The 16,310-nt window shown below is 54.4% G+C and overlaps 1 protein-coding gene across 1 annotated transcript; it reads right to left on the reverse strand.

Moving 5' to 3' along the window:
- Nucleotides 1-6,158: 6,158 nt before the first annotated feature.
- On the reverse strand, nucleotides 6,159-13,520 carry SNAI1 (snail family transcriptional repressor 1). Its single transcript, XM_059133317.1, has 3 exons — nucleotides 12,026-13,520; nucleotides 10,891-11,418; nucleotides 6,159-7,168 (listed from the first exon to the last, which is right to left on the reverse strand). Exons 1-3 carry the CDS (start codon nucleotides 12,105-12,107, stop codon nucleotides 6,984-6,986), a joined length of 795 nt encoding a protein of 264 aa, XP_058989300.1. The 5' UTR covers nucleotides 12,108-13,520; the 3' UTR covers nucleotides 6,159-6,983.
- Nucleotides 13,521-16,310: the final 2,790 nt, after the last annotated feature.

Raw genomic sequence — 16,310 nt, forward strand, 5'->3', positions numbered from 1 at the left:
GAGAGTGGTCACCAGGGGCCGTGGGGAGGAGGAGAGGGGAGTGGCTGCTCCTGGGCATGAGGGTTCTTGATTCGTGATGAAACGCTCTGGAAGACACGGTGGGGATGGTTGCTCGATCCTGCGCACTTGCTAGAAACTGCTGAATTGTGCCCTTTAAGGGAAAGAAGCATATGGTACGTGAATTGTAGTTCAATCAAGGCATTGAAAAAATCCAAAGCCATCCCAAAGAAATCCCGTGGCCTCCCAGCTGTGTGTTCTGGGCAGGTCCCATGAGCTGCCTGAATTCTGTCTGTCTCTCTCCTGCTCAGGACCGACCCACCCCTGCGCAGACAGCCCTGCACAGTAAATACTCGGGCTTTCAGGGAGTGATAGCCTCTGGGGGCTGGACAATGCTGCCCAGGGACACGGAGGCTGAGGACAAAGCTCACAGCGGTGCCCACAAGGGGCCTCGAACAGCTCCCAGATGTCACCCCACAGCCCTCGGGAAAGAAACACGGTGGCTGTCTTCACCCTGGGATGTTGCCACCGCTTGAACGTCCTTCATCAGTGTGTGTGTGTGTGTGTGTGTGTGTGTGTGTGTGTGTGTGTTGTTTCTGTTTAGAAAGAAAACCACATGCACGTTCTAGAAAACTCCGAGATCTCTCAAGAAGGGAATTAAAACCCCAGCATCCGTGCCGTCCAGACAGAAGTCCCGTGGACCCCGCAGGGCACACATTTCCCTCTCCGAGAAGGCAACAGGGCATGAAATGGGAGGTAAAACTTGACAGAAATGCGATCGTACTATCTTTTCAGGCTGCCCTACAAGTTGCTACCTGTACTTATCAGCGCGTGTGGTACCTTTCAAGTCCCCATGGGAGTATCTGGTTTCTCCCTTAAAGGATTGATTGATTGATTGATTGTAAGTCAAGAGAGGCGCTTTGGAAGAAGCAATGATAGTGGAAGGACAAGTGAAAATTCTATCGAATGAAATATCCTCCTCCTCACTAGCACCTGAACCTACACCCAAAGAAAATCCCTATGAGCAGTGGGTATATTTCTTCCAGATCCTTCTTTTTTCTTTTCTTCTCTTTCCTGCCCTTCTTTCCTTCCTGCCACAAGCCCAGGAATGCCAGGATCTCCGAGAGCGACCACTAGCTAGGAGGGGCAAGGGAGGACTAGAACAGCCACACCGGGGATGCCCAGAGTGTGTCCAAGGCCCACGGCGCACAGGGAAATCGGACCAGGTGGGTGGTCCCACCCTCATGGAGCTCCTAGTCTGGAAGCCTCTCCCCTGGTCTGCAGGGGGCGCGCACCCCACCCCAGTACCGCTAATATCGCAACACACTTTTGGCTGCCTACTGGCTGGAGAAGGGTGTGTGGGGTTTTTTTTTAGAAGACTGGGAACAAAATGGGCCCCTCTGTGCCAGAGCTGCTGGGCAGGCCAAGATAAAGACTCAGACTCTGTTCTACTGCAATTTAAGAAGTTGTAATTACACCGACCCCAAAGGTAGAAGGAGCAAAATGACAACAATAAAAAAAGAAGTCAAAGTTCGACTCCTAGCTCGGCCACTTATTTGCTCTGTGACCCCGAGCCAGTTACTTAACCTCTCTGTGCCTTGGTTTTCTCTTTCTTGAGTCGGCTGTGTAAGTTTAATGAGTCAATCCATGTGAGGTGCTCGGCATGGTGCCCAGCACATAGAAAGTGCCCCATAAGTGTGGTGGCCATTCTGTATTTCTTAGGGGCACACATGCGTTCATTCACCATTCAGCGAAATTTTACCAAGTGTGCACCTTCTGCACAAGAGACACGAGGCGACAGCGATTGGACAGTGAGCAGAGCAGACAATGTTTCCACTTGCAGGGAGCAGACATTCTGGTGGGCAAGATGGTCAACACAGAAACTGTGAACAGTGAAAATATGGTTTGTCGGATGGTGACAAGTGCTTTGGAGAAAAACATCTCAACAGGGAAGACACTGGGTGCAAACCAGAGAGGGAGGGTTGGAGGAGCCAGTGTAGGGCTCTCTGAGGGAGGAGAGGAGGAGAGTGCAAAGGCCCTGAGGTGACAGAGGGCCGGGCAGAGTGGAGGGAGTGAGGGCATGGGGGAGGGGCTGAGGCAGAGGTGCCAGGGCCAGATGGAGTCAGCACCTGTGGGCCATGGGGAGGACTCTGGCTTTTCCTGTCGCTGAGATTAGAGCATGTGCACATGTAAATATGTTATTTTTTTATTTAGACAGATACAAACTGAACTTTTTGCACAGTAAAGGCACCGGGAAAAGGTATGCTAATCACATGTCAAATGAGCCTCAGATCTAACCATTCCTCTTTCTTTTAAATTAAAGAATAAACTCCTATAACATGTGACGTTAACAATCGGAAAAGCAAAGAGGAGCAGGAAGGACCCGGCTTCCCGCCTGCCAGAGTACCCCCATCCCAGCTCAAGGATCACCCATAAGTAACCGCTGGGTCCCTAATGGGGCCCAGATGTGTCCGAGGTGGCCCGGGCCCAGCCCTGCCTGCCTGGACACTGCATGGCCATTGGTTTATTTCCTGGACTTATTTTATAAAGAAGAGCCCAGGGGAGGATCGAATGGCCCCACCAGCCCCTGCTGGTTCCCACCCGATCTCTGGCAACCCTGCAGCTCGGAGCTGCGGCCCAGACACAGAGGGCAAGCTCTGCCCTACAGGAGAAAGCCAACCAGTGAAAACAGAAGAGCTAGAAAATCACCACTCGGCGGGCACCACAGTAGTAATTGATTTAGGTGAAAATCGCCAGTGAGGGCTAAGAGCCGTGGGTGGAAGTTTGAAGAGTAACAGGATATTCACATGGTCTCGGAATGTCTCTCCACAAGATACAGATTAAGTACAAAAGGGGAAAAAGAGGAACTTGATCCTGGCAGACAGCTCCTTAACCAAGTGGACCAAGCTGATGTCACCATTAATGGGGCAGGCGGACCTCATGGGCCTCAGGATACCTTGCACTAAGAAAGCCACAACGCCAGGTCTGTGGTTCTGCCAAGAGCGCACTGCCCAAGTGAAACGACTAGGAAGAGTCAGGAAAGTCTAAGTTGGGGGACATTCTAGCAGAGTTGCACAGCGGAAGCGTGCTGGGCCCATAAATTGGGGGACATTCTACAGAACACCTGGCCTGAACACTTGAGGAGCTTTGAAATCATGGAAGACCAAGAAAAGACCATTTATCCCAGAATAAAGGAGAATAAGGAGACAGGACAAGTGTGTGACCCTGGATCTCACTCCACCCCCAACGGGCTGTGGGGGGACGTCCCTGGGACGGGGGCAGAAACTTGATGATGTCTGTGCCTTAGACAATAGTGTAGCACCGAAGCTCGATTTCCTGATTTCCGCCATTGGAGTATTCTTGTAGGAGAGAATGTTCTTGTCCTTAAAAATCCATGCTTAAATGTGTACCAGTTCAGGGGACATCATGTCTGCAACTTACTCTCAAATGATTCCGAAGTAAATAGTGTGTCAGTACGTGTAACCGTGCACAGAGAGAAGACACAAGCAGGAGAAATGTTTGATATTTTCCAGAATCCATATGAAAGATCCCTGTTTGTTGTGCTTTTTTCCCAACTTTTCTGTCAGGTTAAATTATTTTAAAGTAAACATGTTTTAAAAATCTAAAACACTGGGCCTCGCCATAGAGCACACGATGCTTGATCTCCGGGATGTGAGTTCGAGCACCACACTGGACATAGTATGAGTAGTGTAGAGATTTCTTTTTTGAAAAAAGAAGTCGTTAAAATAATAATTTAAAAAAATCTAAAAAAACCGTCTCCCTGCTTCTTCTCCTTTGTCTCGGCAGCCCCATGCCTCCTCCTGTGACTCCCTAGAGAAATGCTTTAATATTTTATTGTAAATCCTTCCAGGGCTTCCATATGTAAATACAGACAGGAATGAAGAACATGGTTATTTCCACCCCTTCTTCTTCCCGCAAAAAGGAGCATGTGCTGTAGGTGATTTTTTTCGCTTAGCAGTGTGGCTAAGTGGGGACTGTTCCATATCAGGACATAGGGACCCTCTGATTCCTTTGATCCCTATCCCTACCTCAGCCCCTGGGAGCCAACATCCCTTTTTAATAGCCCTAAAGCCCATAAGCGCTCAGGTGTGCACCCCGGGCACTGTGCCTCTTGAATGAGCCTTTGGCCCCATAGCCTCCATCACCCTGAATCAGGCCAACATCTTTTCTGCTAGAGCCTCAGGGCTCCCAGTGTTTCTCGCCTCCCCTAACTCCACTAAGTGGGCTCTCCTCCAGGAGCCAGGGGAGCCCGCATATCAGTTGAGCAGGCTTCATCATTCCCCTGCTTTGGTGCCCCTGACTGCTAGAGGCTGGACTAAAATCCCGACTCCTCACGCCGCACACTCACTCTGCAGGATGTGGGAGCCTCACTGGTCCCACGCTGTCCCCCTAGCTCCACCCGTCCTGGTCTTTCTCTGCAGAGAGCAAGCTTGTTCCAGCCTCAAGCCTTTTCATTCCGTGTTCCCTCCACGCCTGAACTTTCTCCTCCTTCAGGTTTCCACTGGGAAGTCAGCGCAGCACAGGCTCTGGCTTATCAAGAGAGTCTGCCCCGTGGATCCCTCTAATTCTATCTGAGCGTCTAGACTCGTTTAGTTAGTCACTTGTTTGTTTGCTATCTCCCTCGCTAGAACCTAAGCTCCGTGTGCACACGGAGGACTGCCTGCTCACGGCTGCGCCCGGGGGCCTAGAACAGGGCCTGGCACACCTGATGCTCATCACGACTGAGTGAAGGCCCCTTTCCAGGCTCTGGGGAGGAAGGCAGGGCCCTCATGGCCCCCATTTTGTAGAGGCAGAAACTGAGGTCCCACGGGGAAGAGCCTTGTTCCAGGCCCTGACAGGGGCACAACCCAGGCATCCCTAACTCCCAGGAGGATCAGAGCCTGGTACACCCCATTTTAGATGCTGGGGAGGGGTCTCCATGAAGCCTGCCCCTCCCCCCGCCCCAGGAGTGTGTGAAGTCATTTACCCCCTCACCAGTCGCTGTCAGCACTTAGTGTGGGCGCCTGTACGTGGCAGCCCACGGATGGCGGACACAGTAGGCCTTCAGCAAATTGGTGCCCAACCCCCATCGCCCCCCCCCCCCAACCGCAACTCCCTAACTTCCCTTCAGGGAGGCCAGCTACAATTTGGCGATTGTTAGAGAACTTTTTTTTTCTTTTGGGAGGAAAGCTGCAAGTCATTAAGGGCTGCTCCCGGCCTGCGGGTCACCATTTCCTGTTTAGAAGAAAGAATCATCTCTCCTTTGGAACATGAAGCTCCCCCCACCCCCGGCTTGACTGTGGGGCTCGGGAGCTCTGGGACGCCTGCAACGCCTGCTCAGCTCCCCGCAGGAAACTGGCACCTTCAGCACCTTTTGTGCTCAAAAAGGACACTCATTTTCTCCTGGCCCCAGGAGGGCCCCAGAGGTGAGGTCACCGTGACAGCCAGCCAGGAGTGAATTATCCCAGCCCAGGACACAAGCCGACCGTCTTCCCGTCCTGTCCTCCAGCAGGAAGCTGAATGACCCCTACCCTTTGGCCTGGCTTCTCACCCTCTCGGCTCCGGCCAGCCAATTTCCTTGCATCAAAGGCCATTTGGTACCCAGCGGCCAGACAGAGGTGTGGGTCCGACAGGGAGGACAGAGTGGGGCCCAGAGCGGGGCCCAGAGCTCTTGGAAACAGGAAGGACATCCTCTGTCCGCTTCTTGCTCACTGTAACCCACTCCCGCATCTCGGAGAAGCAGTCAGCCCATCCCCGCACGACCTGCAGTGCTGGGGCAAAGCCCAGCAGCCTGTCCAGTTGACAAGACCCAGGGAGCTGGCTTCTCACCCTGTAGGCCTGGTCAGCCTCAAAATGGAAGGATGAGAGAATAAATCCAGGTCACGATGTAAGAAGTGCAAGGAACCTACCCACAGCCCCCTGCTGCTCACTGGCCCGCAGGTGTTTCCCATGCTCCGCATCAGACAGGACACCCAGGCTCAGAGGAAACCCATTTGTACAAATAAGGTCCCTGACAGTTGAAGTCAGTGGTCCAAAGCCACGTCATGTCAGGATTTAAGCCCATCAGGAATGGTCCGGGCTCCATGAATCCCTGCCCCCCTCCTCCCTTCCAGAAGGCCCGGAAAACACTCACCCTCCTATAAAATGAAGTAGACTTTAATACATAAATTAACCACTTTATTGAATATCAATAAACTGTACATATAACTATACAAAATGTTTCCTTAGTACAAAATGTTGCTTGCAATATAAATACCAGTGTACCTTTAAAAATGTAAACATCTTCCTCCTGGGGCCACCTGTCAGACCCCAAAAATAGTTCTGGGAGACACATCGGTCGGGCTGAAGCACCCCACTCAGGCCCCCAACAAGTGACAGCAATTACTCACAGACCCTTTTGGGACTGTTGTTGAACTGCCCATGAGACAGGTGCCACGGTGACAAACAGGAGACTGAGATAGCTGCCCGGCCCGGGGCAACCTGGGGTCTAGACACGTCCTTGTGTCAGTGACTGCCCACAGGCCCCCAGGCTGAACCTGGGGGTGGATTACTGCACAGTTAGTCACACCTCCTGGAGGGGTGGCCTGAGGGTTCTAGGTCAGGGAGGAATGGGTTCCCCTGAGTGGGGGGTAGTTTCCTATCAGTCTTCCTTTTTGTCCTGGAGCTCAAAAGCAGCTGTATCCAAACACCTTTGGATACACAAACCCACACAAAGAAGCCAGACTCCAGAACAGTCGGCTGTAAACCCCCCTCCCTATCACCCATCCATAGACATGTCCACGGCAAGGCCTCCCTCAGAGCCCACTGGCACCTGGGGCAGAGAGAACTGGAACATGGTCCTCAGAGCCCTGCGGGGCCAAGAGAGCCAAACAGGGGAGCTCAGAAGAGAATTCCGTGGCAGTGAGAAGTATGGGGGCACCTTCTTTCTGGAGTTGAGAGGCTGCGATGCAGGGGGTGGTCTAGAGGCGCAGGAGGCGCCCTGAGGGTCAGCGGGGGCCCCCTGAGCAGCCTGACTCCTGGTGCTTGTGCAGCAGGGACATACGGGAGAAGGTTCGGGAGCATGTCTTGCACTGATACTTCTTGACATCTGAGTGGGTCTGCAGGTGGGCCCGAAGGTTGGAGCGGTCGGCAAAGGCACGGCTGCAGTGGGAGCAGGAAAAGGGCTTCTCGCCTGGGGACAGAAACAGGACTTGAGTGCTAAAACCACTTGGGCTAACAGCGGACATTTATTTACTGAAATCCCTGCCCGCCCATCCACCTACCTGGGCCTTTAGAGGCCGTATCACCCCACCCCTGAAGGAATCCCATGACCCAGAAAAACCAGGCCATTATCTAGTGTCCAAAGGCTTGGATATGATTGGGAGCTCTGCCACTTCCCACCATGTGACCTAGAACAAGTCATCCGGCTGCTCTGAGCCTCCAGTTGCTCATCTGTAAAATGGAGCTGTTCATCCCCACCCCTATAAGGGCTGGTAATCCAGAGGTGGGAAATAAAGCACTTACCCAGGCAAGCCAGCTGAGACCATGATGGCAACTGCGTTTACTGAACACTTACTTTGTGCCAGAGACAGCAAGGAGCACCGTATGCTCATCTCCCTTAATCCTACCCTTGTCCTCAGTTTAGAGTCCGTGAAACCGAGGCACGGAGAAGCCAAGTAGCATATGCAGAGCCGCCCAGCAAGAACCAAGCAGCCTGACTCCACAGCCTCTGATTTTAATCACTATATAGATGGCCTCTCAGTTAAGGGGGCTACAGTGGGTATTCCTCATGATCACTCCTGGATTTACTTCAGCTGGGGACAAAGCTGGGGTCAGCCTTAAAGGCTCCCTGGCACACCCCTGCCCCCAACAGGTTCAGCTCCTTCTCTGAGCTGCTTCCCCATCACAATGCTGACCACGTTTGGGATTGTCAAGTCTTGTCTGTCCCGCAATCAGACAGAGTCCCAAGAGCAGGGGCCTCCCCTGAATTCATTCCAAGGGCTTGGGGCCTGGGACCCCCAAGAGGCTACAGAAACCTTTTACCCTCTACCTTGTTTAAAACTCCTTCCCACCTGTGGCCCTTACACCACCTGCCTGGCCAAGGTTATGCTGAAAAAGAGTTATGCATGCAGAGCTAGGTACACAGTAAGCGCTCAGTAAGTGCTTATACAATAGCTAAGTCTTTTTTTAAAGGCTCCGAAGAGCCCGACCATTCAATCACCACCAGAAAATGCTGTTCACCAACTTTTCCTAATTCCTGCCCCAACTAAGATGATAAGCGTTCACAGTACAAAAACACTGACAGTGCTGTATTTTGTTTTTTCTTCCTCGGGGGTGCAATTCCTAAATAAAAAATCTGAATAATAACTCATTAAACAAGTACTTATCGAGCTTCCATTCTGTGCCAGGCAATAATGCTGAGCATTCTTTACTAAAAAATAGCATTCTACCCTCCCACTCCCAGCATTATATGCCCCTAGGCCATGGCCCATTTGTTAAATCCCAGGGTTGGAATTCAAGAGCAGGGAATGAATGAATCCCATCAACCTTCTGGCTGCCTGGGGCACTGTGCTGGGCACTGGGAGGGGTCCAGAAGTCAGATGTCTGAGGTCACTATGGAGCCATCCATTCAAGGGCTCTGTCTCCTAGGGCAGAAATACAAGGAACAGGCCACACCACAGAGGGGGGGAATTTAGCAGGAGACCAGGGAAGGGATGTCTGAGTTAACTGACTTGTCATTATTGAGCACCCTCTGCATACTAGGCCTGAAGGGTCTGAAGACTGCACCATAAGGTCCAAGTGAAGTTCTTCATACTTCACATGCTCCCTTGTGAACTAAGGGCTTACTGTACGCAGATATGGATAAGGGCAACCCCAGGCACAGAAAACCACTTCCCTCTCACCTCCCTGGCAGAGATGAAGAAGCCCTGGCTCAGTCTTATGAGCTGTGACTTGGAAAAAGTTTGATTTCCTTCTTTGCCTCAGTTTCCTATCTGTAAGGTGGGCATTAGGACATCACTTCCCTCCTAAGGCTGTTGATTTACCGCATTAACCCAGGTGAAGGAAGCCATGGGCGATGCCCCCCCCCCCCATAGAGCAAGTGCTCCGTGAAGTTACCTTTACGTCATGTATGATTAGACACGAACGTGAACAAAGGAGGAAGGAGGCCTTATAGGATATGTTGGGGTGGAGGTCTGTGTGTGCAAGCAGCAGGCACAGACCTGCACCCCTTGCAGATCCCCCACCCCCGCAGACGTCTTTATGGCGATCCTGGCGAGTGTGAAATCGGCACCAAGCCGGCGGGGACAAAGGCCGCCGAGGGGGGCACTGTACATGTGATACTCCTCGGATTAAAGGGGCCTGACACGCTGTGGGCCAGCAGCTGCGGCCGGAACAGGTGCTGGGCACCACTGGCCCATGCACCTGCTCCACCCCCCCCAGCCCCCACCCACTGGGCCCACCATTAAGGCACACAATGGGAGTCAATGATGGTGATGGTGCATTTCAACAGGCTTTTTGTGTCCCAGCCGTGCCTTTACATGAAAATGTCCTGATGGGTGGGGAGAGAAGCTGGGGGGCTCAGGGGAGTACCACCCCAAGGGTTCTGACTCCTCCAAATAGAGCCCTCTTCAGCTGGGCAATCGCCCAAGACAGGCCAGGCAGTTGGACCCTTCTATCGGGTCCCTTTAAAATCAGGGCTATGTGTGCACAAAGAGAAATGAGGAGCCATGGTCTGCCAGCTGGGGAGGATGCCAGGGACACTCTGTAGGAGTAATAACGATACCAGTAACGCCTGCAAAACGCCAGGCCTAACAAACCGCCCCACTGACCCTCACAGATCAGAGGTCAGCCACTGGGCCAGGAAATGCCAGAACTGAGGTCTTCCAACCCAGTCAGCTTGACCCCAAAGCTGACAGCTATGACCCTTGAACCTTCTACAAAGTCACTCCCCAAAGAGCAGCCCCAAATATGGTGGCCTCCACCTTTCAAGTTCTGAAAAGACACAGTGGCTACCTCTTCCACATTTCCAGAAAGTTAGAGGACAGAAGAGACTCCATCTCCCATTTATTATGGTTTTGAAACATTAAGACCTGTTTCCTGCTGCCAAAGGTATTCCCAGGTCTGGGTAACAGGACTGAGTTTATCTACTCCGTGGTGGGGGTAGGGAGAGCAGATCTGAGAACTATGATAACAAATTATTATGAAGTGACTGAGGAGCCACTGAATCTTGATGGCTAAACCTACAAAATGCTGTCAGAATCCACCATATAGGATTATGCTATCATAATCCTGAGGCTCAGACATTACATCGCTTGTCTAAGGTCACACAGCATGGAAGCAGAGCAAATATCAAAACCATTTCTGTGCACTTATCATGTATCAGGTGGTGGCCCAGGTGCTTTCTTTCATTTAACTGGCGCAGACACCCCACAAGATGTTCTTATGCTCATTTTACAAACGTGTAAAGTGAGGCTCAGAGAGGTGAAACATTGACTCAAGGTTTGAAGTTCTGGAAGGACTCAGAGGCAGGTGGGGGGTCTCACAACATCCTGCCTGGCTGGGCTGGGGGAGGGTGGAGTGAGGTGGGCCCCTTCACACCTGGCCTGGCAGCAAGGTGTTGGTTGCACCTCTCCCATATCCAACTCCAACCCATTTGGTGGAGAAACGGCGACTGCAGAGACAAAGTTATCTACTTCTCCCATCTGCTTAGCTGAGGAACGAATGAATGTTCCTGCCAAACATTTCAGGGAGCCAAGCCCCTGAACAAACGAGCCAGGAGTCAGGAGACTGGAGCCCCAGTTTCCACATTCGCAAAATCACAGTAAGCCCAGGAGCGCCCCTCCTCCCCCAGCGCTGGCAGAGAAGGCAGTGGGGACTTCGAGGAGAAAGGCGGCGGCCCATGGGGACACTCACCGGTGTGGGTCCGGACGTGGCCCTGCAGCAGCCAGGGCCTGGAGAAGGCCTTCCCGCAGGTGCCACAGACGCAGGGCAGCGTGTGGCTGCGGATGTGCATCTTGAGGGCACCCAGGCTGAGGTATTCCTTGTTGCAGTACTTGCAGTTGAAGGCCTTGCGAGTCTGGGAGTCCTTGGCCACGGAGAGCCCAGCCAGCTGCGTGGGCAACTGGCCCAAGCCTGGGAAGGCAACATAGCCCTCCGCCTCCAAGGAAGAGGCTGAGGTGGAAGAGAAGGACGAAGGAGCCGGTGAGGGGGGGCTGGGGGGCTGGGAGCCTTTCCCACTGTCCTCGTCCGACAGGGAGGTCAGCTCCACGGCCTTGGGGACCTCCTGGGGCAGAAGGGAGGCCCAGCCGATGGGCTGGGCTTGGGGTGCCAGGAGAGAGTCCCAGATGAGCGTGGGCAGAGAGGCCGTGGGGTTGAGGACCTCGGGAGGTGGGATGGCCGCCAGCAGGTGGGCCTGGTCGTAGGGCTGCTGGAAGGTAAACTCTGAAGGGAGACGGAGAAAAGGGCAGGGTCAGGCATTCGGTCGCGCAGTCAGTCAACAAACAGAGGTCTGCTGCGGGCGGGGGCCGCGGGGCGGCACTCAGTACTTACTGGAGGGACGAAGGGATCTCGACCAGGGCGGCCCGTCCTGCCCGCCCGGAGCCCCTCCTCACCCGGGGCCGCCCGGCTCACCCGCCTCGGCCTCCGAATCTTACAGGAAGGGCGCTGCCGTTCACCCCGACTCAGGGGCGCTCCCCCTGTGCCCCCCATCTCCCGGCCCGCGGGCCAGCGCCGGCGCCTCCCCTCCCCAGGCGCGTGCCCCCCGCCCCACCTCCGGCCGCGCTCCCCCTCGCTTCCCCGCCGTCGGGGCCGGGCCGCCGCGCAGTCTCCTCACCCCAGACCCCCGCCCTCGGAAAGCCCTCCCCCAACCGCCCGCATCCACCTGCCCCGGGCTCCTCACGCCCCTGCGCCCACTGCCCCGCGCCAGCCCCTTGGGCTCTGTTCCGGGCCCTGGACTTGGCCCCCGAGGCCCCCTCCCCCAAGGGGACCCCCACGCGGCCTTTGCGGGTCTCCCCGAAGCCCCCGGGAGTCCCTCACCTCGTCCACTCACCTGGAGAAGAGTCGTGTAGCTCGCTGTAGTTGGGCCTCCGGCGGGAGCAGGCGGACTTCCTGACGAGAAAAGAGCGCGGCATGGTGGCCGAAGCAGCCGGGGTTGCCGGGTCGCGCAGGGGTCCCGAAGCACTCCACCCGCGAGGCCGTGCCGCTGCGCTGTGAGTGGAGACGCGCCGCCAACTCCTTTAAGTACGCCAGCCTCGGGATGGGGCGGGGCACGATGAGGCCACGCCCCTTTGTCACCTCCGCGCCAATCGAGGCGCGCCTTCTCCAGAGGCCACGCCCCGAGCAGGTGCGCCGGGGGCTGGCGGGGCTAGCGCCGCGTGGCGCTGGGGGCCGGGCGGGGGCCGCTAAGGAAGCCCGGCTGCGGGCGCTGCGCTGATCGCCCCGCAGCGGAGTGCGGGCGGGCGGGCGCCGGGAGCTCCAGGCTAGACGGGGCCCCTTTCGGGACCCCGCGCCCCCGCCAGTTCAGCGCGGCACGGTCGTCCGCCTCTGGCGCCCCCTGGCGCCGCGCAGTGCGGGTCTGGGCACCTGACGTTCCGAAACCGCCTCCGCCTCGGGCTGGGGAGGGGGGCGGAAATTTCCTCGGTCTGGCTGGCGCCTCACAAAGAGCGTGGGATTGACGAGGGACGATACACATTTCGGGGGAGGATGCGAGGAAATGAACACCTTCACGTGGCTGCTGGCAGTGTGAAATGCCACAGCCTTTTTGCAAAGCAATCTGGCATCATCTAGCAAAAGGCATCCATTCCTTCACTTAGCCAATGTTTACTGAGCACCCGCTACGTGCCAGTCACTATTCCCGGAGCTGGGGACACATCCCTGAACAAAATACTCGGGGTCTCTACCGAAGGGCAGCTCGCCGTTTGGTGGGGGAGAGAGACGGACTAAACAGGGGATAATTAAGCAAAGGGAAGTGTGCTTTGATGCGCGGGGAGGCCACAGGGCGCTGTGACAGTCAAGAAGATCACCTGACAGGGGGTCCGGGGCAACTTCCCAGAGGAAGTGAAGAAATACCGAGGGGAAAGGCCCGAGGTTAGAATCAGTAACTACTTCAGAGTCATTGAGAGCAGCTCCCAGGGATGGGGGTGGGGTGGGCAGGCTGGAGAGGTCAGGTCTGCTGGGCCTCCAGGGCCTAGAGTTTGAACTTTGCCCCAAGGACAGTGGGAGCCAAGACAGGATTTTCAGCTGAGGAGGGACCTGTTAGAGTTTGGTTGAGAAAGATCACTCTGGGCAGGTGGGAGAAAGAAGCAGGGAAGGGAGGGGCCAAGGTGGGTCTTCTCGCCTGTCCGGGGGTCAGAAATCCTGTGTCTAAGGTACCTAATGCCAGGATGGGGGGGAGGGGGACAGACTGATCAAATGTGGGGTGGGCCCAGGGAGGAACACCTGGAGCCTCACTCTCAGCTCTGCTGGGAGCCCACCCACTCACTCCAGACAGGGCCATGCCAGGCCTGGGGTAAGAGGGCCCGGAAATAAATCCACAGGTCCCCACCCCCTACCCCCACCCCAGCTTGAGTCCATCTGTGAAGCAAGAACTATGAAAACCCGTAAGTCCCCCTACTCACCACGTAGAATGAGGGAAGGGACAACTGTCTGTTTGGTCCACGAACTTATGTTCTAATTGGTGAGTCGAAGGTAAGGTGGGGGAGGCGGGCCATATGCAGTCACTAGGAAGAACACACCTCCCTTCTGTGTCTATTTCATTTCAAAATGTCCTAATTCTCCACGCAGAGCCAGAGGGAGGAGTAAGGCCACGTCTCTCTGCTCAAAGCCTCCCATGTTCTTGTCTCACCCAGAGTAAAAGCCAAAGTCCTCACCACAGCCCTCCGCCCAGCCAATCTGACCTATGCTGACCTTGTCTTGAGCCACTCTCCCTACTCCCCAGGCACAATGATCTCCCTCCACACTTCTTTGTGTTCCTCCACATCCCCAGCCCTTTCCTATCACAGGCCCTTGGCACCTGCTGGCCACCACTGCCCCCCCCCCCCATCTTTCTCCCCCAGATCTTCACCTGGCCGGCTTCTTTTCAGTGTTTCATCATTTTCACCAAATGCCTCATTAGTAATGAGAGAAATGCAAATTAGACCACAGCGAGATACCATTTCACACCCATCGAAAGAAAAAAAAGTTAAAATTTGGTCAAAGTCAAGTGTTGATTAGGGTGTGAGGGCAGCAGGACTTTTGTCCCATCCTGAGAGTGTCAATGGGCACAACCACTTTGAAAAAGTTTGGCATCCGCTAGTAACAGGTGACTCTCCTCCTCCCAGCATTCTAGTCCTAGGCCAATTGAGTCACAGGGGTTCTCAGACCCAGCGGCAGATTAGATTCTCCTAGGGAACACCCAAACCCCGGCCCCACCTCCACAGACATCCTGATTTAATTAGTCTGGGTAGGGGTGGGGGCGGCCTCCGGTATTAGCATTTTTTTAAAACTCTCCAGGTGATTCTAGTGAGCCACCAAAGCTGAGAAGTGCTGCCCAGCCCTAAACTCGGAAGAAACAAGAGAATATTCACCAAACCCTTGTTCCTAATAGCGAAAATCTAGAAACGACCCAAATGTTTATCAACAGTATCATGGATTTACAATGTATGGTACAATCCCATAAGGTCAGAGTAAATCCTATTTCCTATCTCCTGGGGATGCCGAGAGGCAGCGTCCAGGAGCCCCTAGCTCCCAGACATCAGGGCCTGGGCCTCCGGCTTTCCATTTTCCTCGGCCTCGGTTGGTCAGGCACCTGCGCCTGTCTGGGAGTACAAAGCTGGGGGAGGACCCTGCGCCCTTCCCTCCTTTCTGACCGAATTGCCCCCGCCCTCGTTCCCCTCCCTCCTGGAAGCGGCGCAGACCAGGAGGTGGGCGGGGTGGGGGCTTCACAGGAGGCCCCCGGCCGGACAGACCCGCTCTCCGACCAGGCTGCGTAAGCGGGGAGGGGAAAGGTGACACTCTAGATGCAGTGGTGTCAGGTCCTCCCGGAAGTGGCCTCTGCGGCGGCGGAGCCACCGCGGACCCCGCCGCGCCGGGAGACTGCTCCCCGCTCTCCGCCCCACGCCCGGGGGCGCGGTCCTCCCGCGCCCTCTGCTGGCGGAGGCTGTCCCTGAGCCCGCTCCTGGGCCGCCTGGCGCGGGGCTGGCACGTACGCCCCTAAGGGAGTGAAAACTGGGACACCTGCCCCGGAGAACAGTTTGGGACTATCTCATGTGGCCAGGAATGGCCTCTGAGAGGAAGATAAAGGTGAACAGAAGCCTGCATTTTCCACAGGTGTCCATCCCCCACTAAAAGTAAAAACAATAGGGGCGCCTGGGTGGGCTCAGTGGGTTAAAGCCTCTGCCTTCGGCTCAGGTCATGATCCCAGGGTCCTGGGATCAAGCCCCATATTGGGCTCTCTGCTTTGCGGGCAGCCTGCTTTCTCCTCTCTATCACTCTGCCTACCTCTCTGCCTGCTTGTGATCAGTCAAATAAATCAAATCTTTAAAAGTAAAAACAATAGAGGCGCCTTGGTGGGTCAGTGGGTTAAGTGTCTGCCTTTGGCTCAGGCCATGATGGGGGGGGGGTCCTAGGACAGAGCCCCACGATGACGATGAGGGGAGCCAGGCTCAGCAGGGAGCCGGCTTCTCCCTCTGCCTCTGCCCTCCACCTCCCCCATCGCTGCCCCGTTAATGCTTGCTTTCTCTTGCACGCTCTCAAATAAATAAAACCTCAAGAAAAGTTAAAAAATAAAAACAATAACTAAAAATGTGACAACCATCCAAAGCAGAAAATCTCTTCATCCCAGATATCCTCCCCAAAGGCAACTATTTTTACCAGTCTTTTAGGACCTTCCAGAGATGGTTTTTATAGAAACAAGGTATGTACATATTAATATATATTATTTATATGTATGTTATATATATATGTACGTGTCTTCTTTATGTACCACCAATGGGAACCCACATGCTAGCCTACACTCTGCTTTTTCCTCCCAAGTAACAATATTCAGTGTCTTGAAGATTATTCTGTATCATTACACGCAGCTTCCTTAATCTTTTGCAGGACTATATACTCTTCCACTGTATGAATTATACCACAACTACATTATTTATCTAACAGGAAGACTCCTGCTGAACCTTTCGGTTAGATTACAGTTTTTTGGTACTATAAACAAAGTGGCAATTTCAGTGAATAAATGTCTTGTACACACACATCTTTGCACTCTGGGTCAAAGTTATGTTATATAAAATGTTGATACATTTGTCCAGATGTCCAAATGTCCAAAAGGTTAAAATATTATACTTCCACCAGCAGGGTGG

Source organism: Mustela lutreola, chromosome 9 (genome assembly GCF_030435805.1).
Source record: "Mustela lutreola isolate mMusLut2 chromosome 9, mMusLut2.pri, whole genome shotgun sequence".
Classification (NCBI taxonomy): domain Eukaryota; kingdom Metazoa; phylum Chordata; class Mammalia; order Carnivora; family Mustelidae; genus Mustela; species Mustela lutreola.